The sequence below is a fragment of the Stegodyphus dumicola genome, chromosome X1 (genome assembly GCF_044657685.1).
Source record: "Stegodyphus dumicola isolate Sdum_Otavi_A_Nest chromosome X1, ASM4465768v1".
Taxonomy (NCBI): domain Eukaryota; kingdom Metazoa; phylum Arthropoda; class Arachnida; order Araneae; family Eresidae; genus Stegodyphus; species Stegodyphus dumicola.
The window spans coordinates 176,543,738-176,559,446 of record NC_140780.1 but is presented as its reverse complement, the minus strand read 5'-3'; the positions used below and the strand labels follow the sequence as shown (position 1 = coordinate 176,559,446).

At 32.8% G+C, this 15,709-nt stretch overlaps 1 protein-coding gene across 5 annotated transcripts in view; it reads right to left on the bottom strand.

Moving 5' to 3' along the window:
• LOC118198324 (uncharacterized) overlaps window positions 1-15,709 on the bottom strand; it is a 408,445-nt gene that overhangs the window by 22,377 nt on the left and 370,359 nt on the right. For 4 of the 5 annotated variants that reach the window (XM_085808315.1, XM_085808318.1, XM_085808319.1 and 1 more), the window contains one exon: window positions 14,300-14,675. In XM_085808315.1, the coding sequence (XP_085664441.1) occupies window positions 14,300-14,675 (376 nt within the window). Of the gene's footprint in view, window positions 1-11,739; window positions 11,965-14,299; window positions 14,676-15,709 lie in introns of those variants that run through there. The other variant, XM_085808317.1, reaches the window with a different exon arrangement.

Sequence of the window (15,709 nt, the reverse complement as noted above, 5' to 3'; positions counted from 1 at the left end):
GCTGGAGATGCAAATGTCACTCTTGCCCTAGATTAAACTGAATGTTACTGTGGCGTATGGGGCATACCTGCCCAGAAAGGTTTAAATGATTGTGGAAACACAGGTAGGTTTGATGAGCACTTAATGATACAATTTGATAATATCTGCTGTTTTACTTGCACAAACGAAAATAAGATACTAAGTTGGTGTTGCTGGGTTTCTATTACACTGTGGTAGTACTTCCCAATAGCAATGAAAGAACTCCCGAAGGACCTGGCTTTGTGGAGAACTCAAGTGCATCCTGTAGCAGGAGGTCGTCAGAAGGAAGCTAGAAGAGAAAAGAGAAGAAAAAATGCTGAACTGGTCACCCTCTGATGGCGGTATAAAAGTGAGGATGAGCAGTGGAAAAGATGAGAAAAGTTCATGAAGGTGCATGTAGAAACTGAAGTTGTTTGGGTGGCGTCTTCTCTTGTCAGTCGTGGAAAGTAAGCCCAAAATCGAGGTTTAGGGTTAGCTGGGGGTTGAACATGGTGCCATCTGGTGCTGGCTTCCGCAACTACAATTTTGCTTAAAAACTGCGTCCATTTCAGACCAATCAGTATGGTTGCTCGGCAGCACAATGGGTGGGGGAGTGGCTTCATTGGCATTTCCTCCTTCAGTATTATCAGGCCGAGTTCGAAGAATTTGAAATCTGTTCTTTTTTCCATTGGCTTTTGAGATTCAGTAATTCTTGTAGTCTTCTTTGGTAATTTCCATTCGTAATTTGATTTTTTAGCAGCTGGGGGTTCTTCAGTTCTGAGTCTTTTCTGTTTGTCATCGACTGGCTGAACTGCGACAGTAGTCTTAGCTGTAGAGACTTCATTTACTTTGGTGGGTTTGGCTGCATTTATTTTTGAAATCACAGTATCTAATCCATATTGTTGAAACATAGCTAACATAAATTCAGCCTTTTCATTGACTGATTTATCTTCATTTGGTATTTTGGTTTCATTTGGGATAATGGGGATAACTCCTCTTGGGATTTCCGGGTTGGTAGCAGCTTCCTTCTTTTTAATCATTTTCTTAGGCTTGTCAGGTTTCTCAGAAATAGAGCTTTTCAGGAATTCCAATCTCAGTGAACAGGTCCGCAATGACAACGTGGATCTTTCAGAGTCGCTGTAATCATCTTCATCAGAATTAGGAATCGTAAAGAGAGACATGGTTCCTATCGGAATCACGATCAAAGCAAAAAATAATCAGAATACAAGAGCACTGTTCAACTGCCTAAGGTACTGGGTTGAGATCAGCGATCAGAATCCAGGATGAAAAAAAAAAGAAAGATGAAAATAGAAAAGTGTCTGATACATGTACACAATATATTTTTGAAGACATATTGGTGACCAACTGCAAACTAATTACAAATCATAAGAAATGAATTTTTTTTTTTTTTTTTTTTTTTTTTTAAATCTCCAAATTACAATACAATATTTCTCCAAATTTAATTCTTTGCATTCAAGAACGATAAATGATTTACCTCTTTTTATTTTTAATGCATTACCAAACACAAACGGTTTAAGAGTATTTACTGTATATTTTGGTGTATTATGTGCATTTTTAATACAACAAATAAGATCTAAATTTACGGCTTTGTGTTCAGCGTTGGATATAAAAGTGATAGATTAAAAATCAGGAACTATTCAGGATACAAAAATTAGATTTTTACATGTACCTAAATGCTGTTTATTTATAAGAAATGATATACCTCATGAACTTAAAAATTTTCATTATTGGACAACATGAAAAGTTTATCATGCTCGTCTTATGTTACATCTTCAGACACAACCATGGAATACCATTTCATCTTCATCATTGTTGTTACTCTACTCTATAAATAAATAAACATTACCTATTCCATCTTTCATCAACAACATTTCCATTTTCTTTCAAAAACTGAATGTGTATTTGAAACCAGCACTCTGTTGTTTCATCTGCCAGGAGCCATGTTTACTACTAAAAAGAATACTAGATCAACTGTAACTAAAGCAAATGCAATTTACTATAGCCTAGTAAATAAAAGTGAAGTTTGATGTTCACTTCAAAATCTCGACTTCAAATGACTACAGACACAGAAATCATAGGACTCCTAATTTCATGAATTTATTCGGGTTGGAAGGGCATTCTAACACCAAATTCTGTTCCACCTTCCTCGAAATGTTATTTACCAAACACACAGTATTGTATATCTGCATTGAATACAACCCATTCTCTCTGTAGAATTATTTACTCTTTCAAGCATAGTATTATATTGCAGCATATTATATACTATTGTTCGAATGTCTGAGAAAAATCTTTAAAGATAAAAGCATCATACTTCTATCAAGTTTCTTCATAAAGAAAATGATGTGCACTACAGTAATCAGTCCGAAATTCAGACTCACGGGGGCAGATAATAGATCATCAGTTTAAATCTAGTAAGATAGCATGTAGAAATTATAAAATTAAAAAATGAAATCATGATTTATGAACTAAAGGGTATCAAAATTTACCAAAAAAAAAAAAAGCTTAATATTTATTTGTTTACCTTATTAAACTTTTCTTTTAATGAAGTTGTTTTAAGTTGCTTCCTTTTTTGTTGTGCCGTGTAAAAAAAACAATTGCAATTTGTGCGTAGTTTCTCTTTAATTTTGTAGACAGACAATCTATTGCTCAGTTACCTTGTTGAAGTCCTCTATCTGCTGTTTAGAGAATTCTGACTAACTGTCAATCGAAATTTTCTCGTTTTCAGTAACTTCTCTGTCACTTTCTTCACTATCAGTAGCGCCATTTCTGGATCTAGAACCCTACCACAGATTTCACTATTCATGATATAAAATCTTCATTTATTACCACTTCTTCACATTTCTGTACAAAATCCATTAATTGGAAAATTTCACCTTTGTTTTGCGATATCTGAAAACCTTTAAAATTTGCGACTATCATCATAAAATTTAGCTATACTTCAACTATACATATTTGGCTATGCATCATGAGTTTGGCGACTAATGACAAGTTGTTCCGTTAAATTTCATCTTGCTTCTATTGCGCATGAGACGATTAAGCCTGACCTGTTATTAGTTTAGTTATTTATTATACTTATGTCTATTTCTTGCACATGGCTTAAGGGTTAACTGAGTTCCGAACAGATAAATTCCCACATTTACTTAAGCCTTATTGAGGGACGGAGCTAGATATCTTAGCGCCTGATGCAGTCTCTGTGGGTCGTAAATTCTCTAACCTGGTGCAGCCATACGAGCCCTGGCACTAGTTCTGGGTTTATGTGAATAACAAATCAGTTATTCTTAATTCAAATAGCATTAAACGTAATCTTTGAGGCTATGAGTATCATCAACAAAATCTATTTTTAACATATGCATACTTGCCAACCTATGACACTCAAAAATCAGGAGATTTTTCATAATGTTAAAAAGACATTTAAATGGTAAAAATATAATTTTTAATAATGAATTAACTTTAAATAGTAACTAATTCTTAAATGCGAGCAACACAAAAATACCTTACACATAAAAAACATTTTTATTACTTGCATCGTTTAAGGGAAGATTAAAAAAAAAAAAAAAGGAGACACTTTAATCAGTTTTCGTACAAATGTTATAAACAGTGGCAGATTTTGCTTTCTTTAAGAAAGAAACTTCATAATTTTGTTCACAGCAATTGCCACGTAGGCCTGCTTTCGCTAATAAAAGTTTTTCTAATGTGTCATCACTAATATTAGATCTAAATTTAGTCCTCGTTTTCGTAACAACACTGAGAATCCTCTCGCACTCTGCATTACTATGGGAACTGTCAAGATGGCAAACACAATTCTAGACAGTTCACTATATTTTAAAATTTCATCAGCACCTTTTAGTTTTCCAATCAAACTCCACTGGATGTCAATCCTAGCTGATTTTATAACTTCATCCAAGTTTTCTAATTGTAAACTACTGTTATGCAGCTGTTGGAAATGTGTCAATTTTTCCTTCCTTTTAGAAATTCTTTCAAGATAATAATAAATATCAACAATGTGTTCATCAACATTTATTGGTAAAGAAGCTGCTACTTTTTCAGCAGCTAAATTTAAGAGGTGACAGGTGCACCTCATAATCTGCAAATCTGAATGTTCCTTTCTTAAGATGCCTGTAACACCAGTCTTCCAAGCCTACCAATACTGGTGCATTATCGGCACCAAGTGCTAAGCAATTATCCAGAGGGCCTGCATTTTCTTTTAAAGTTTTAATAATTAGCTGTGCTATATTAAAGCCTGTCAAATATCCTTCTAAAGTGGGAACAGAAAGTAAATTGCACTCAGTTTTTGAAGACTCTTAATTAAAAAAAGAAACAACAATTGGATACAGTTTTGAATCAGTATTATTGCTTCCATCCGTAGAGAGGCAGAACGAAGCCGTTTTAATGCAATCAATAACTGAAGATTTATTTGTCAAACCCATTTCTTTAACAATTGCACCTGTTTTGATTCTTGCACTTGAGTATTTCTTAGCGATTTCACTATTGAGAAACATTTTTCTAAATAAAGCTGCACCATGATCCGATGCATTCAGTGGCAGTTGTGCTCCAGTAAAAAGGCACAGAACAGACATTCTGCACTAATAACTTTTTGGTTATTTGTTTCCGAAGAAAAATGTAATTTTTCGTTTTTAAAAAACAACTCATGTTATTCTTGTGTTTTTGTGTACGCACATGTTTGAGAACATCAACCCTTCCACCATGTGAAATCGAAAAATCGCAACGACAGGCGGTACACATCGCAAATGTATTACATTTCCTTGAGGAAATAATGGAAGGAAAGTCAACTGTGTACGATTTTTGAAACGTACACGAGTATTTCACCTTTCTCGCAGACGTAACAAAAGATAATTTCTAAAACTATTTCCCTAAGGCACGTGTACTCACACAACTCAGGACAAAATGAACGAAATAACTAAAGAACATCCAAATAACAACTTGCTTTATCCTCATTGGCTAATATATGCCAGCTGACATGCAGTGGAGCTCGATGCCCATTGGAGAATGACGTTTCTGGATATGTATAATGCTCTCACTCACAAAGCAGAAGTTATCTGATTCACAAGGTTTTGTTTCAGATATAATGTAGAGAAAATTCAATTGCTTTCAGATGTCCAAAAGCACTTTTTTTTATTCATATAACAAAGTATTAAGCCAAGTTGCATAAAAATCATGAGAATTTTTAAGAAGAAGAAAAGGTCGGGAGAAATATATTGTAAATCGGGTTGGCGGGAGAGCGGTCGAAAATCGGGTGTCTCCCGCCTAAATCGTGTGAGTTGGCAACTCTGCATATGAAAAGAAATTTTTGTTAAATCTTTCCTCATCCAACACTTTTTAGCACTTAAATCTGTAATAATCGCCAAGCATAATGTCAACATAAAAGTTTACCAGCCTTCTTTATTATACAATTACTAACATAAAAAAAATTGTTTAGGCATCACTATATGAGTCATTTCTGAAGTTGTAATGTGTTGTTAAACATGTGGCGATGAAAGGAAAATATAATTAAATAATGATTCAACATGTTGTCGTCAGATCAATGATGTATCTATGGGGAATGTTTTGGTTTAAGATGTGTGCCAAGCAGAAACGCAGCAACGGAGCCAAATTGCTAATCGTAGAAATTTACGCTAAAATGATTGTTTCTTAAATAACAAGGTATTTTATTTAGTGTCAAAGTGAAATTAAGAATCGGGATTCTCCAGATGTTTTATTATGCGCGGAGGGGGAAATCAAATGCGCATGTGTAAAGCCTACGAGAAAAACATTTTTGGTGGTTTTGAGTTCTGCATTTTAGATCATTCTGTATATTGCATGTCCGGATTTCGGACTTTGATATGTATATGGTAAATATAACTTAAAATGAATAAATCAAATTTGAAATTACACGTGCATGTTATACACCAGTGCACATTATATACCAGAATATATGGAATTTATTTTCTGATACTGCTTAGAAATATACAGAAAGTTAAAAAAAAATCAAGAGGTACAGTTCTATAATTTCTGTTCGAGTACACTGATAATGGAAGCTCATCTGCATTTTTCATGCCTTGAAGTGCAATTTAGGATACAAATTACATTTATATATAATGCTTTTCAAACAGTTATGTACTTTGAAACAAAATACAACTTTCTGTGAAATGCCAAAGCCACTTTTTTCACATACGTTTCATTCTATGCATTAAATTATGCCTAAATAAACCTAACTTTATAAAAATAAAATGAGTAGTTTTGCATTTATTTACATTTGAAGGCTGGCACTAAAAATAATTTAATTTGTCAAACCTGCTAACCCTGACTTAGCTAGAGGGGGAAGAACTGGCTCGACTAGGATAGCATTTTTCATGTGAAACATACTATGAAAATCTCATTTGGCTAGCTTATTCTTTGAAATTTGACTTTAAGTTCAACTACAGTCAAAAGTCTTTAATTCGGACACCCATAAACAGGAATGATCTATAATCCGGACCTCAAAGCTACAAACTTTTTGCGCATGCGTCGCATTGACGCATGGTGCGAATATGCGTGTGCGCAAAATACGTTTACGAATGTGCGTTTAATGTATAACGGACGGTATAAGCTAAGCTAAAATAATCTAATTCAGTTAATGTTGCAGATTGCGATCTTCGAATTGGATTCGGCTTATTATTTTTTGCAGACTGTTACAGCAATTTTATAAAAGTAAGCTTGAACTTCTGATTATGTCAAATAGAATTTTTGATATATATTTACTAATATGTAAAGGATCTACAAAGCGAAAGTATGTTTCGAAGTCCATTAAACAAAAAGTGGAATTGCTACAAAAAATGGATAAAGGCACTTCCTTTGTTTATCTAAACTTTAACGTTTGTTTATCTAAACTTTGTTTATCTTTAACGCCGCGGCGCGCAATGAATTGGAAGTTGATCTGTCAGCACTATCCTTATCTTCAGGGCAGATGTTTTAATTTTATTTGCCTTATAATTCCTTACTAAATGTAGTATTTCATCTCGATGTACTCCGTCTTTGATATGATTTAAATAAAATTCCTTGTCTTTATAATTCGCTTCCGATAGCGAAGAAAGTAACAGAGGTTATTGAAAACGAAAAACTTTCGATTGACAAATTAGTCGGTATTCTCAACACAGCAATTATAGGACTTGAACAGCGGAACTTTGTAACTGAAGAAGAAATTATGTCTGTTTATAGAATTAAAGAGAAAGTATTATCACATAAAATGAAGCAACTTAAACAACTTACATTGAAAGAAATGTTTAATAAAGTAAACAAATAAATATTAAGCTTTTTTTTTTTTTTTTTTGTAAATTTTGATACCCTTTAGATCATAATTGTTCTTTATTTCATAAATTACGGTTTAATTTTTAATTTTATAATTTCTGCATGCCATCTTACCAGATTTAAACTGTTGATCTATAATCCGGAAAATTCGATAATCCGGAATCGCCGAAGTCCCGATGAGTCCGGATTAACGACTTTTAACTGTACCAGGATTTAGGCATCATATCCATTCAGTCTTAGTGAGAAAAAGAAACAAGGTACTGAATTTCCATACCAAACTTTGGAAAATTTTTTTATAGGAATTCAAATGCATAGAGGTTCTCCAATAGGATTTGGACTTGGGGAAAAATTTTCGGATATGATTTGGAATTTGAAAAAAAAAAATTTATATGATTTCAAATGGACAGATGTTCTCTGATACGATTTGGACTTAGAGAAAAAATTTTTATACGGTTTCAAATGCATCAGGATTCTCGGTAGACCTTTGACAAAATTTCTGTTATGATTTGGTCTTTCAAAATTTTTCTCATATGATTGAGGGAACTGCTCTTACATTAGTATTATAAAATAACAGACTTAAACAACTCAAAGTTTATGATATGCTTTCCTAACCTTATCAAGAGCCAGTTTCCCTTACAAAGTTCTCCACGAAGGCATCCCTCCCCTTAGGCAGATAGCCCTAGTGTGCTTTGCCATAATTAAATACACCACACCCCCTAACCTTATCAAAACTTTTGAATAAAAAATATGAATATCAATTCAGTTACGATCACAATGACATAAATAAGGAAGAATTCCTCACACAAAGAGAATTCCTTGAGTTTATCTTCATTACTTCTTGGGAAAATTAAATGCAGAGATGGAAGGATGGTTACTTTGAACTTCTGCAGCTTATCTGAAATAAAATCTCCAGAAGACAATGCCAAATATTCTAATAAAACAAGAAATTTTCCTGTCAACTGCTACAAATACTGTGTACAAAATTTTACGTAAGTGTTAAATTAATGTGATTAAGAATTTTAAATTTATATGAAACTGCTTAGCTTAGGATAGCAAGCAATTTTTAGAAGTTAAAAACTTAGCCGTTGATCTGAGATCAGGTTTGCAGATAAATTGCTGTTTTCAAATGGAAACACAGCAGTTCTTTCTCTAGGCTGGAAATGACTTTTCTAATTTCAGAAGATATAAATTAATGTGATTAAGGATTTAAAATTCATATGAAACTGCTTAGCTTAAGATAGCAGGCAATTTTTCGAAGTTAAAAACTTAGCCGTTGATCTGAGGTCAGGTTTGCAGATAAATTGCTGTTTTCAAATGGAAACACAGCAGTTCTTTCTCTCGGCTAGAAATGACCTTTCTCAGTTCGAAAGATAAAAGGAAGGTCAAACGTGTTTCTCAGGAGGCTAGATGTCACATGTAAGTCCTGTTGGGGAATAAGACGCATTATTAACTGCAGTTTTTTCGTTTTGTTTCATTTTGAAGGAAGTAAGAAAACACTGGCCCTGAATTATTAACTCTTTTTAAGCTGACGTTAAATTCTATTTGGATGTATTCTCCAAGATTTCTCTGGAGTTTATATGGATGTAGGATACAGATTTTTCTTGATTTTCCAGGAAAAATGGAGAAGTGGGAGCCCTTGCCACACCATGGCCCTGGCAGCCTGGGGGAAGTTGTGCCATGAGTCCTTTTTCCCAGCAAAAAATGTCTGTGTGACAAATAGTCTCGAATCTGCCAGCCTTCAGCAAAATAATAAGGTACTTTGCTTCTCCTTAGATCTTCATAAAAATAATAAAGTGCTTATGGTTCACCTTCCATTGTCTAAGAAATAATAAGGTGTTATATACAATTGTCCCTGTGGCCTGACAGAGGAGCATCTAAGCGGGTGGTTGTGTGCATGGCAAATCATTGAATCTAAGTGAATAATTGTACACGTCTATTTTACCTAAACCTTGTTAATTATGGTTTGTGTGCACCCAGAAGAATGGTCTCTTCCATCTATGGGCTTTCTATGTGAATAATTATCTGTGCCCTTCTTTATTATAAATAGCTTTATTTTGATGTTTAACTGTTAAGTTAAAACATGACTTAAATTATTAGCTGAAGAAGGGTAATTTTAATGTTAAACAGTTATAAATTTGCTACAATAAATAAATTAGAAGTAATAAATTAAGGAAATTTTAGTAACAAAATGAGACAAAGTATACTGGTTTGTAATAATAAATAAATAGTGTGAAAAAGATAAATTGTTCAATATTCAGAAAAATATGTTTCTATAGCAATTTGAAATGTGTATGTTTAAATAAAGTTAAAAAGATAAATTGTTCACTATTCGGAAGAATATGTTTCTATAGCAATTTGAAATGGGTATTTTTTATTCTTTAAGAAAATGCTCTTAAGTAGCCAAAACTGAGCATGATAATCAAAAGATTAATAAACATGTTTAAAATGGAAATTACAGTATGTTAATTTAATATGTGGTCTATCATGTCAGTCCATGTTTTATCCAGGTGGTATGCAAACATTTTGCCCAACAATTTGTGGCTGCAGTGCACTAATGGGTGTTGATGAAGTGTTTAAAATTCATTTAGTTCCTGAATCTGGCATATTCTTTGGATTTTAATACATGGTATTTGAATGTCTTGTATACAGTCAAAAGTCTTTAATCCGGACTCGTCGGGACTTCGGCCATTCCGGATTATAGATCATCAGTTTAAATCTGGTAAGATGGCATGCAGAAATTATAAAATTAAAAATATGAAACTGTAAATTATGAAATAAAGAGCAATTATGATCTGAAGGGTATCAAAATTTACACAAAAAAAGCTTAATATTTATTTGCTTACTTTATTAAACATTTCTTTCAACACACACATGCGTAAAGCGTACATTACGCATAGTCGAAATTAGAAAATTGCAACCAGAAAACTATTTGATGTGTATTTGTGATATTTATAATGACGAGGAATTTGACTTAGATCATATCAAAGATGGAGTACATCGAGATGAAATACTACATTTAGTAAGGAATTATAAGCCGAATAGAATAAAAACATCTGCTCTGAAGATAAGGATAGTGTTGACAGATCAACTTCCAGTTCATTGCGTGCCGCGATGCCCCCCCCCCGCAGAGCAGCGTGAAATTGATAAACAGATTTCGGAATAGTTAGAGAAACAAAGGATATGCCTTTATCCATTTTTTGCAGCCACTTTTTGTGTGATGGACATCGAAACATGCTTTAGCTTTGTAGATCCTTTGGAAGCTCCAGAATCGGAAATTCTTTTTGACATAATCGAAAGTTCAAGCTTACTTTTATAAAATTGCTCTAACAGTCTGCAAAAAATAATAAGCCAGATCCAATTAGAAGATTAAGGAAGAGCGCAATCTGCAACATTAACTGAAATAGATAATTAGATAGTTTTAGCTTAGTTTACTGTCCGTTATACATTAAACACGCATGTGTAAAAGTATTATGCGCATGCATAGACGCATATGTGCATGCGTAAAGATATTATGCACATGCGTTAACGTATTATGCATTGACGCACGCGCAGAAAGTTTGTAGCTTTGAGGACCGGATTACAGATCATTCCGGATTATGGATGTCCAGATTAAAGACTTTTGACTGTACTAACATCTCAATGAAATGCGTCGAGAGTTTAGACTGAGTTTGCGGTTACCCTAGTATTAAGAAATATTGTTCAAGTACTGTGTTTTTAAGAAAGTCAGTATAGAGAATTAATGATACAGCACTTTTAATGAGAGATAGCTCTTACAGAACTTTCAAAAGATTTTTGCTTGCTAGCTTTCATAAGTTTGAAAGGATCTGAACTAAAGTGCATTATAGCAAAGAAAATGGTTAGAGATGCAATGACTGTGAGATTTGTTAGATTCTGAGGAAAGAGAAGATGAGACTGATAGTGAATTATTTAGTAAAACTAACACAGAAACAGAAGAAATTGATGAAACATTAGAAAATAATGTCTCTGAACTGGATGATTTTGTAGGAAAAGATGAAAAAAAAGGTGTGGAAAGAAAAGAAATTTAGACAAAATATAAGATTCATATGCATAATATAATGACTCATTTTCCACGAACTGTAACAGAAGCCAGAAATGTTACTGGTCCATTTAGTACGTGGAATATTCTTTTTGATAAAACAATGTTATTGATGTTTGTAGAATGCACAAATTTATATATTTCTATACAGCCCCACACTATAAAGATGAAAGCGATGCAAAAGTTACAGATATGCAGATGAAAGCTCTTAGAGGACTTGTATTTATGAGGCCTCCGCAAGAGTCAGCACATCTCAGTGTAAAGTACCAGATCTTGAAGTTTTTCATATAAGTGGTTTTTATTTCTTTTATCTTGTATGTGTTTAGATAATTTGGTAGATAGGCCACACAGATATTCCCTGTTAAAACAGCCACACTTAAGAGATTTCTTGGACAGATTTATTTCAAACTGAAGACTCTTACAGCTTTGGGTAGTACATAACCACTCACAAGAAACTCAAACCCTTTTGTGGCTGATGTGGGTTCCATCAGTATATACTGAACAAGCCAGTGCAGTACAGAATGATGAGTTTTGCACCAATATACTCTAAAAATTTGTATACTTCTAATATGGAAATATACTGCAGTAGATGGCCAGATTGTTCCCTACAAAGACAGTAATAGTACATCTTATTAGTTACTAGTGGAATACTGAAATACTGAATGCAGATAATTGCTATATGAGTTACCTACTATCTGAGGATATTCTAAAAGAAATGCTGACAACAGTAGGAATATGGGACAAACAAAGGAGAATTTTCTGTTGATTTTGTTAAAAAGAGATATATATATATATTCACATTCTTTGTTTTCTGAAAAAAGATTAAAGATTTATTTCTTATGTTTCAAAGAAAGGAAAAACAGTTCTCATGCTTTCAACATTGTATAATGATAATGCATTAGATTATACTACTGCAGAAAAGAAAGACTGAAAATATATCTTTTTATAACAAGACTAAGTGATCAGTGGATACTGCGGATGAAATGACAGCAAATTATTTAACTGCCAAGATAACCAGAAGGTGGCTAATGGTTATTTTCTTTTTTGCACTGAATGTTGCAACAATAAATGTTCTAGTCCTATTGCTTTCAATTGATAATCCATCAACCAAATATAGAAAGACATTCATTAACAAAACATCATGCTTTTTTTTTCATTTCAGGTTAGAAAATTGTTTAATAAAACAGAACACAGAATCTAACAAAACCAGGAAAGGAGAAGTAAATAATATACTCCCCTATGTTTAAAGATTATTTAGACATGGAGTTTCAGGACCATAACTCTTCCATGTTGCAAATCATCATTCAACAGTCTCCTTTACTTTTCCCTTTGTAACACCTACCTACTGTTATCAACTTTATAAACACAGAAATTAAATTTGATGAGGTGAAAATATGGCAGCATAAGAAACTTGATTTTGAACAGAAAACATTTAAGTCACCTTAAGGTAAAAAGAAGGTATCATGTTTAAAAAAAGTAAATAAAATCTTCGGCCTTCAAATTTCATCAAGTATCTCATTTTCTTAAAAACTTCAATATAATTGCAATTTTACAAAAAAATTTAATTTGATATTTTAAAATTAAAATATTCAAAACAATGTTAGGTTAACAAAAATCAATATGATAATTTAACTGAAAATGAAATATGAAAATAAGCAGAGGTATAAAGAAGCTGAAATTTAGCATAGTGCAGCTCTTACCACATTTGGTATCATTAACTGCTTTTACACCTGCACCAATTTTGATATCATGACAAATATTTTTAAGGATTTATATATATTTCAAAAATTTTTAATTTTTTGGAAATATGAAAAAATTTTTTAAATTCTCTTTGAAGACAATATGTAAGTTATATTTATAAATATAACTTAAGATTAAATTTTCTAAAAATAAATGAGGAGAAATATGAATTTAGTTGAATAAGACTAAATTCGATATTGAAAAAGCAAGCAAGAGTATCAATGCAAAAAGGAAGCAACAATAATTCAACTACATTAAGCAACTAAAATTTTGAGTGCTATTTGTTTAAATATGATTGTGCAATTTTGTAAAACTTGGTGTCTTGACACAACGTTTAAGTAAAGAAATGAAATATAGAAAATGAGAATGGAATTCTTAAAAAAGAAGACCAATATTCAGTCACCATATGCAACATAGCTCAGTGTTATGTACAAATTTAAACGTATATCTTAAGACACACTGCTGAGGCATTAAACATATAAGTTGAATTTTGTCACCAGCCAGCTAGAACAGAAAACATAAAATTTCTTTCTTTTTTGTTTCTTTGTTGCTTACTGTACACTCAGTAACCTCTGCAGGTTTTTATTAGAAAAACTTGAATATAACAAAGCCTGAGACTAAGAATAATTGCAATCACTACTGCTTAGCTAGGGGAAAAACAAAAAGCTTACCATATCATAATGAATTATGCATAAAATAATAAAATATTCAGATTCTTATAGTTAGCATAAAATGTGTTCATACTTGTACAATGTATCAAATATACTGTTTTTTAAATTTTTATAAATCATTTTGAGAAATGGTAGTTCATAAAAATTATTCAATATGATTTCTATCTTTATTTAACAAACCTCTGTTTATCTTGAATGTAGCAAGCTATTATGATAGCAAAAGACAAAGAAAAGTAATGATAAAAGTAATTTATGCATCACAACAAATAAAGAGTTATCCAAGCAGAGTTTTGGGAGAGAGAAAAAGTCTGAAAAACTTATTGTACTGATTTGGTATTACTAGGGCAGAGGAATTTCTATTTTAACAGAATGCCTACTTAAACTGTTTTTTAATGGTTCACGGCATGCAAAAAAATTCTTGTAAATAAAAATTTAAATATAATATAATATTAAATTATTAGTTTTAGATAATGTAATAATATATATTCTGCATTTCGAATCTTCAAGTAACAAACATTGCATGACATACCTCGTGAATGCTCTTTGGAACTAAGATAATCAGCATGTTCCCATAGATCATGAGAAAGATGTAGATTAGCCAAATATGCACTTTGTTGCTGTAACATTTTGTACTTGGTTCGTGAAACTGTAAGAACATCTGAATACACATCAAACTGCAAATGAGTTCTAGAACTTCCAGGAACAGAGGATGAACTCCAACCCAATTCACTACTGCTATAACCACTGCTTTGTGAACTTACAGAAGCCACACTTCCAGCAGGAGAGGGAGTCAATGAACAGGGAGAAGTTTGATGAGATGGAGAAGTTTGTGAATGCTTCATTCCTTGACGGAACAACTGCACATGAGGAGGAGAAATCTGCCCAGGAAATGATCCATTTTCGGACTACAGAACATGCATAAAATAAGTAATTTTTAATTGACATAATTTTAAATACATAGAAAATTCCTAGACATGACAAGAAAACATATTTGAAAATAATAACATCAATATACTAGATAGCTTTCATCATTTACTTAGGTTTAGTGAGTTATAATTTATTTACAGGTACTCTTACGTGATTTTTATTACAGTCGATATTATACCAAAATATCCTTACTAATACATTTTCAAGGAGAGGACCACCAATTTATGTTTGTCAGCTACTTAAAATTTTTCAGACATAACATGCAAAGATTTATTTAAAAAATGTAAATAAATAACAGTAATTTTGACCCGCTGTCACATATTTAACTCTCTCCACTCAAACTTTTGGCAGGCTTCCTGAAACTCAAAACTGCACCTGGCAACTCAAAGAAATGAAACAAAATTCCTTGAACAATGCCGCCATAAGTGTGACATCTCATCATATAGATAACATACACTGGTGAAATAAATTAAGAACATTTGCATATTTTATCGAATTGCATGAAGAGAACTGAACTGAAGGAAAAACCACTGCTTCTAGATAAAAATGCAAATCTTGTATGGCAAATATGTAAGCGTACACATGTGTGTAGGTGGAGCCAGCAGAAAAACAGGCTTTATAAGCCGTGGAGGGTTAGACAAATTGCATTTGCTAGCACACCTTGGCGAATTTCTTGGTGTTATCTTGCAGCAATTGGTTAAATTCATATTGGAACAGTAAAAATGAGCAATCACCAACGTTTAGATCATGGAATGAGGTGGCAAATTGTGGGGAGGCTAGAGGCACACCAATCGCAAGTCCAGATATGCAGAGAGTTTAATTTAACAACCAGCGTCGTGCATAACCTATGGAAACAGTTCCAGGATACTGGATCCATCAAGAAAGCCTGGGCAAGATTGTTCAACAGCCATGACAGCCAGAGAAGGTCGCTATTTGTCCATTTTCGCGAGGTGTAACAGAGAGGCTAGCTCTCTTGGACCTGTATGCAGCCACAGGAATCCATGTAACAAAG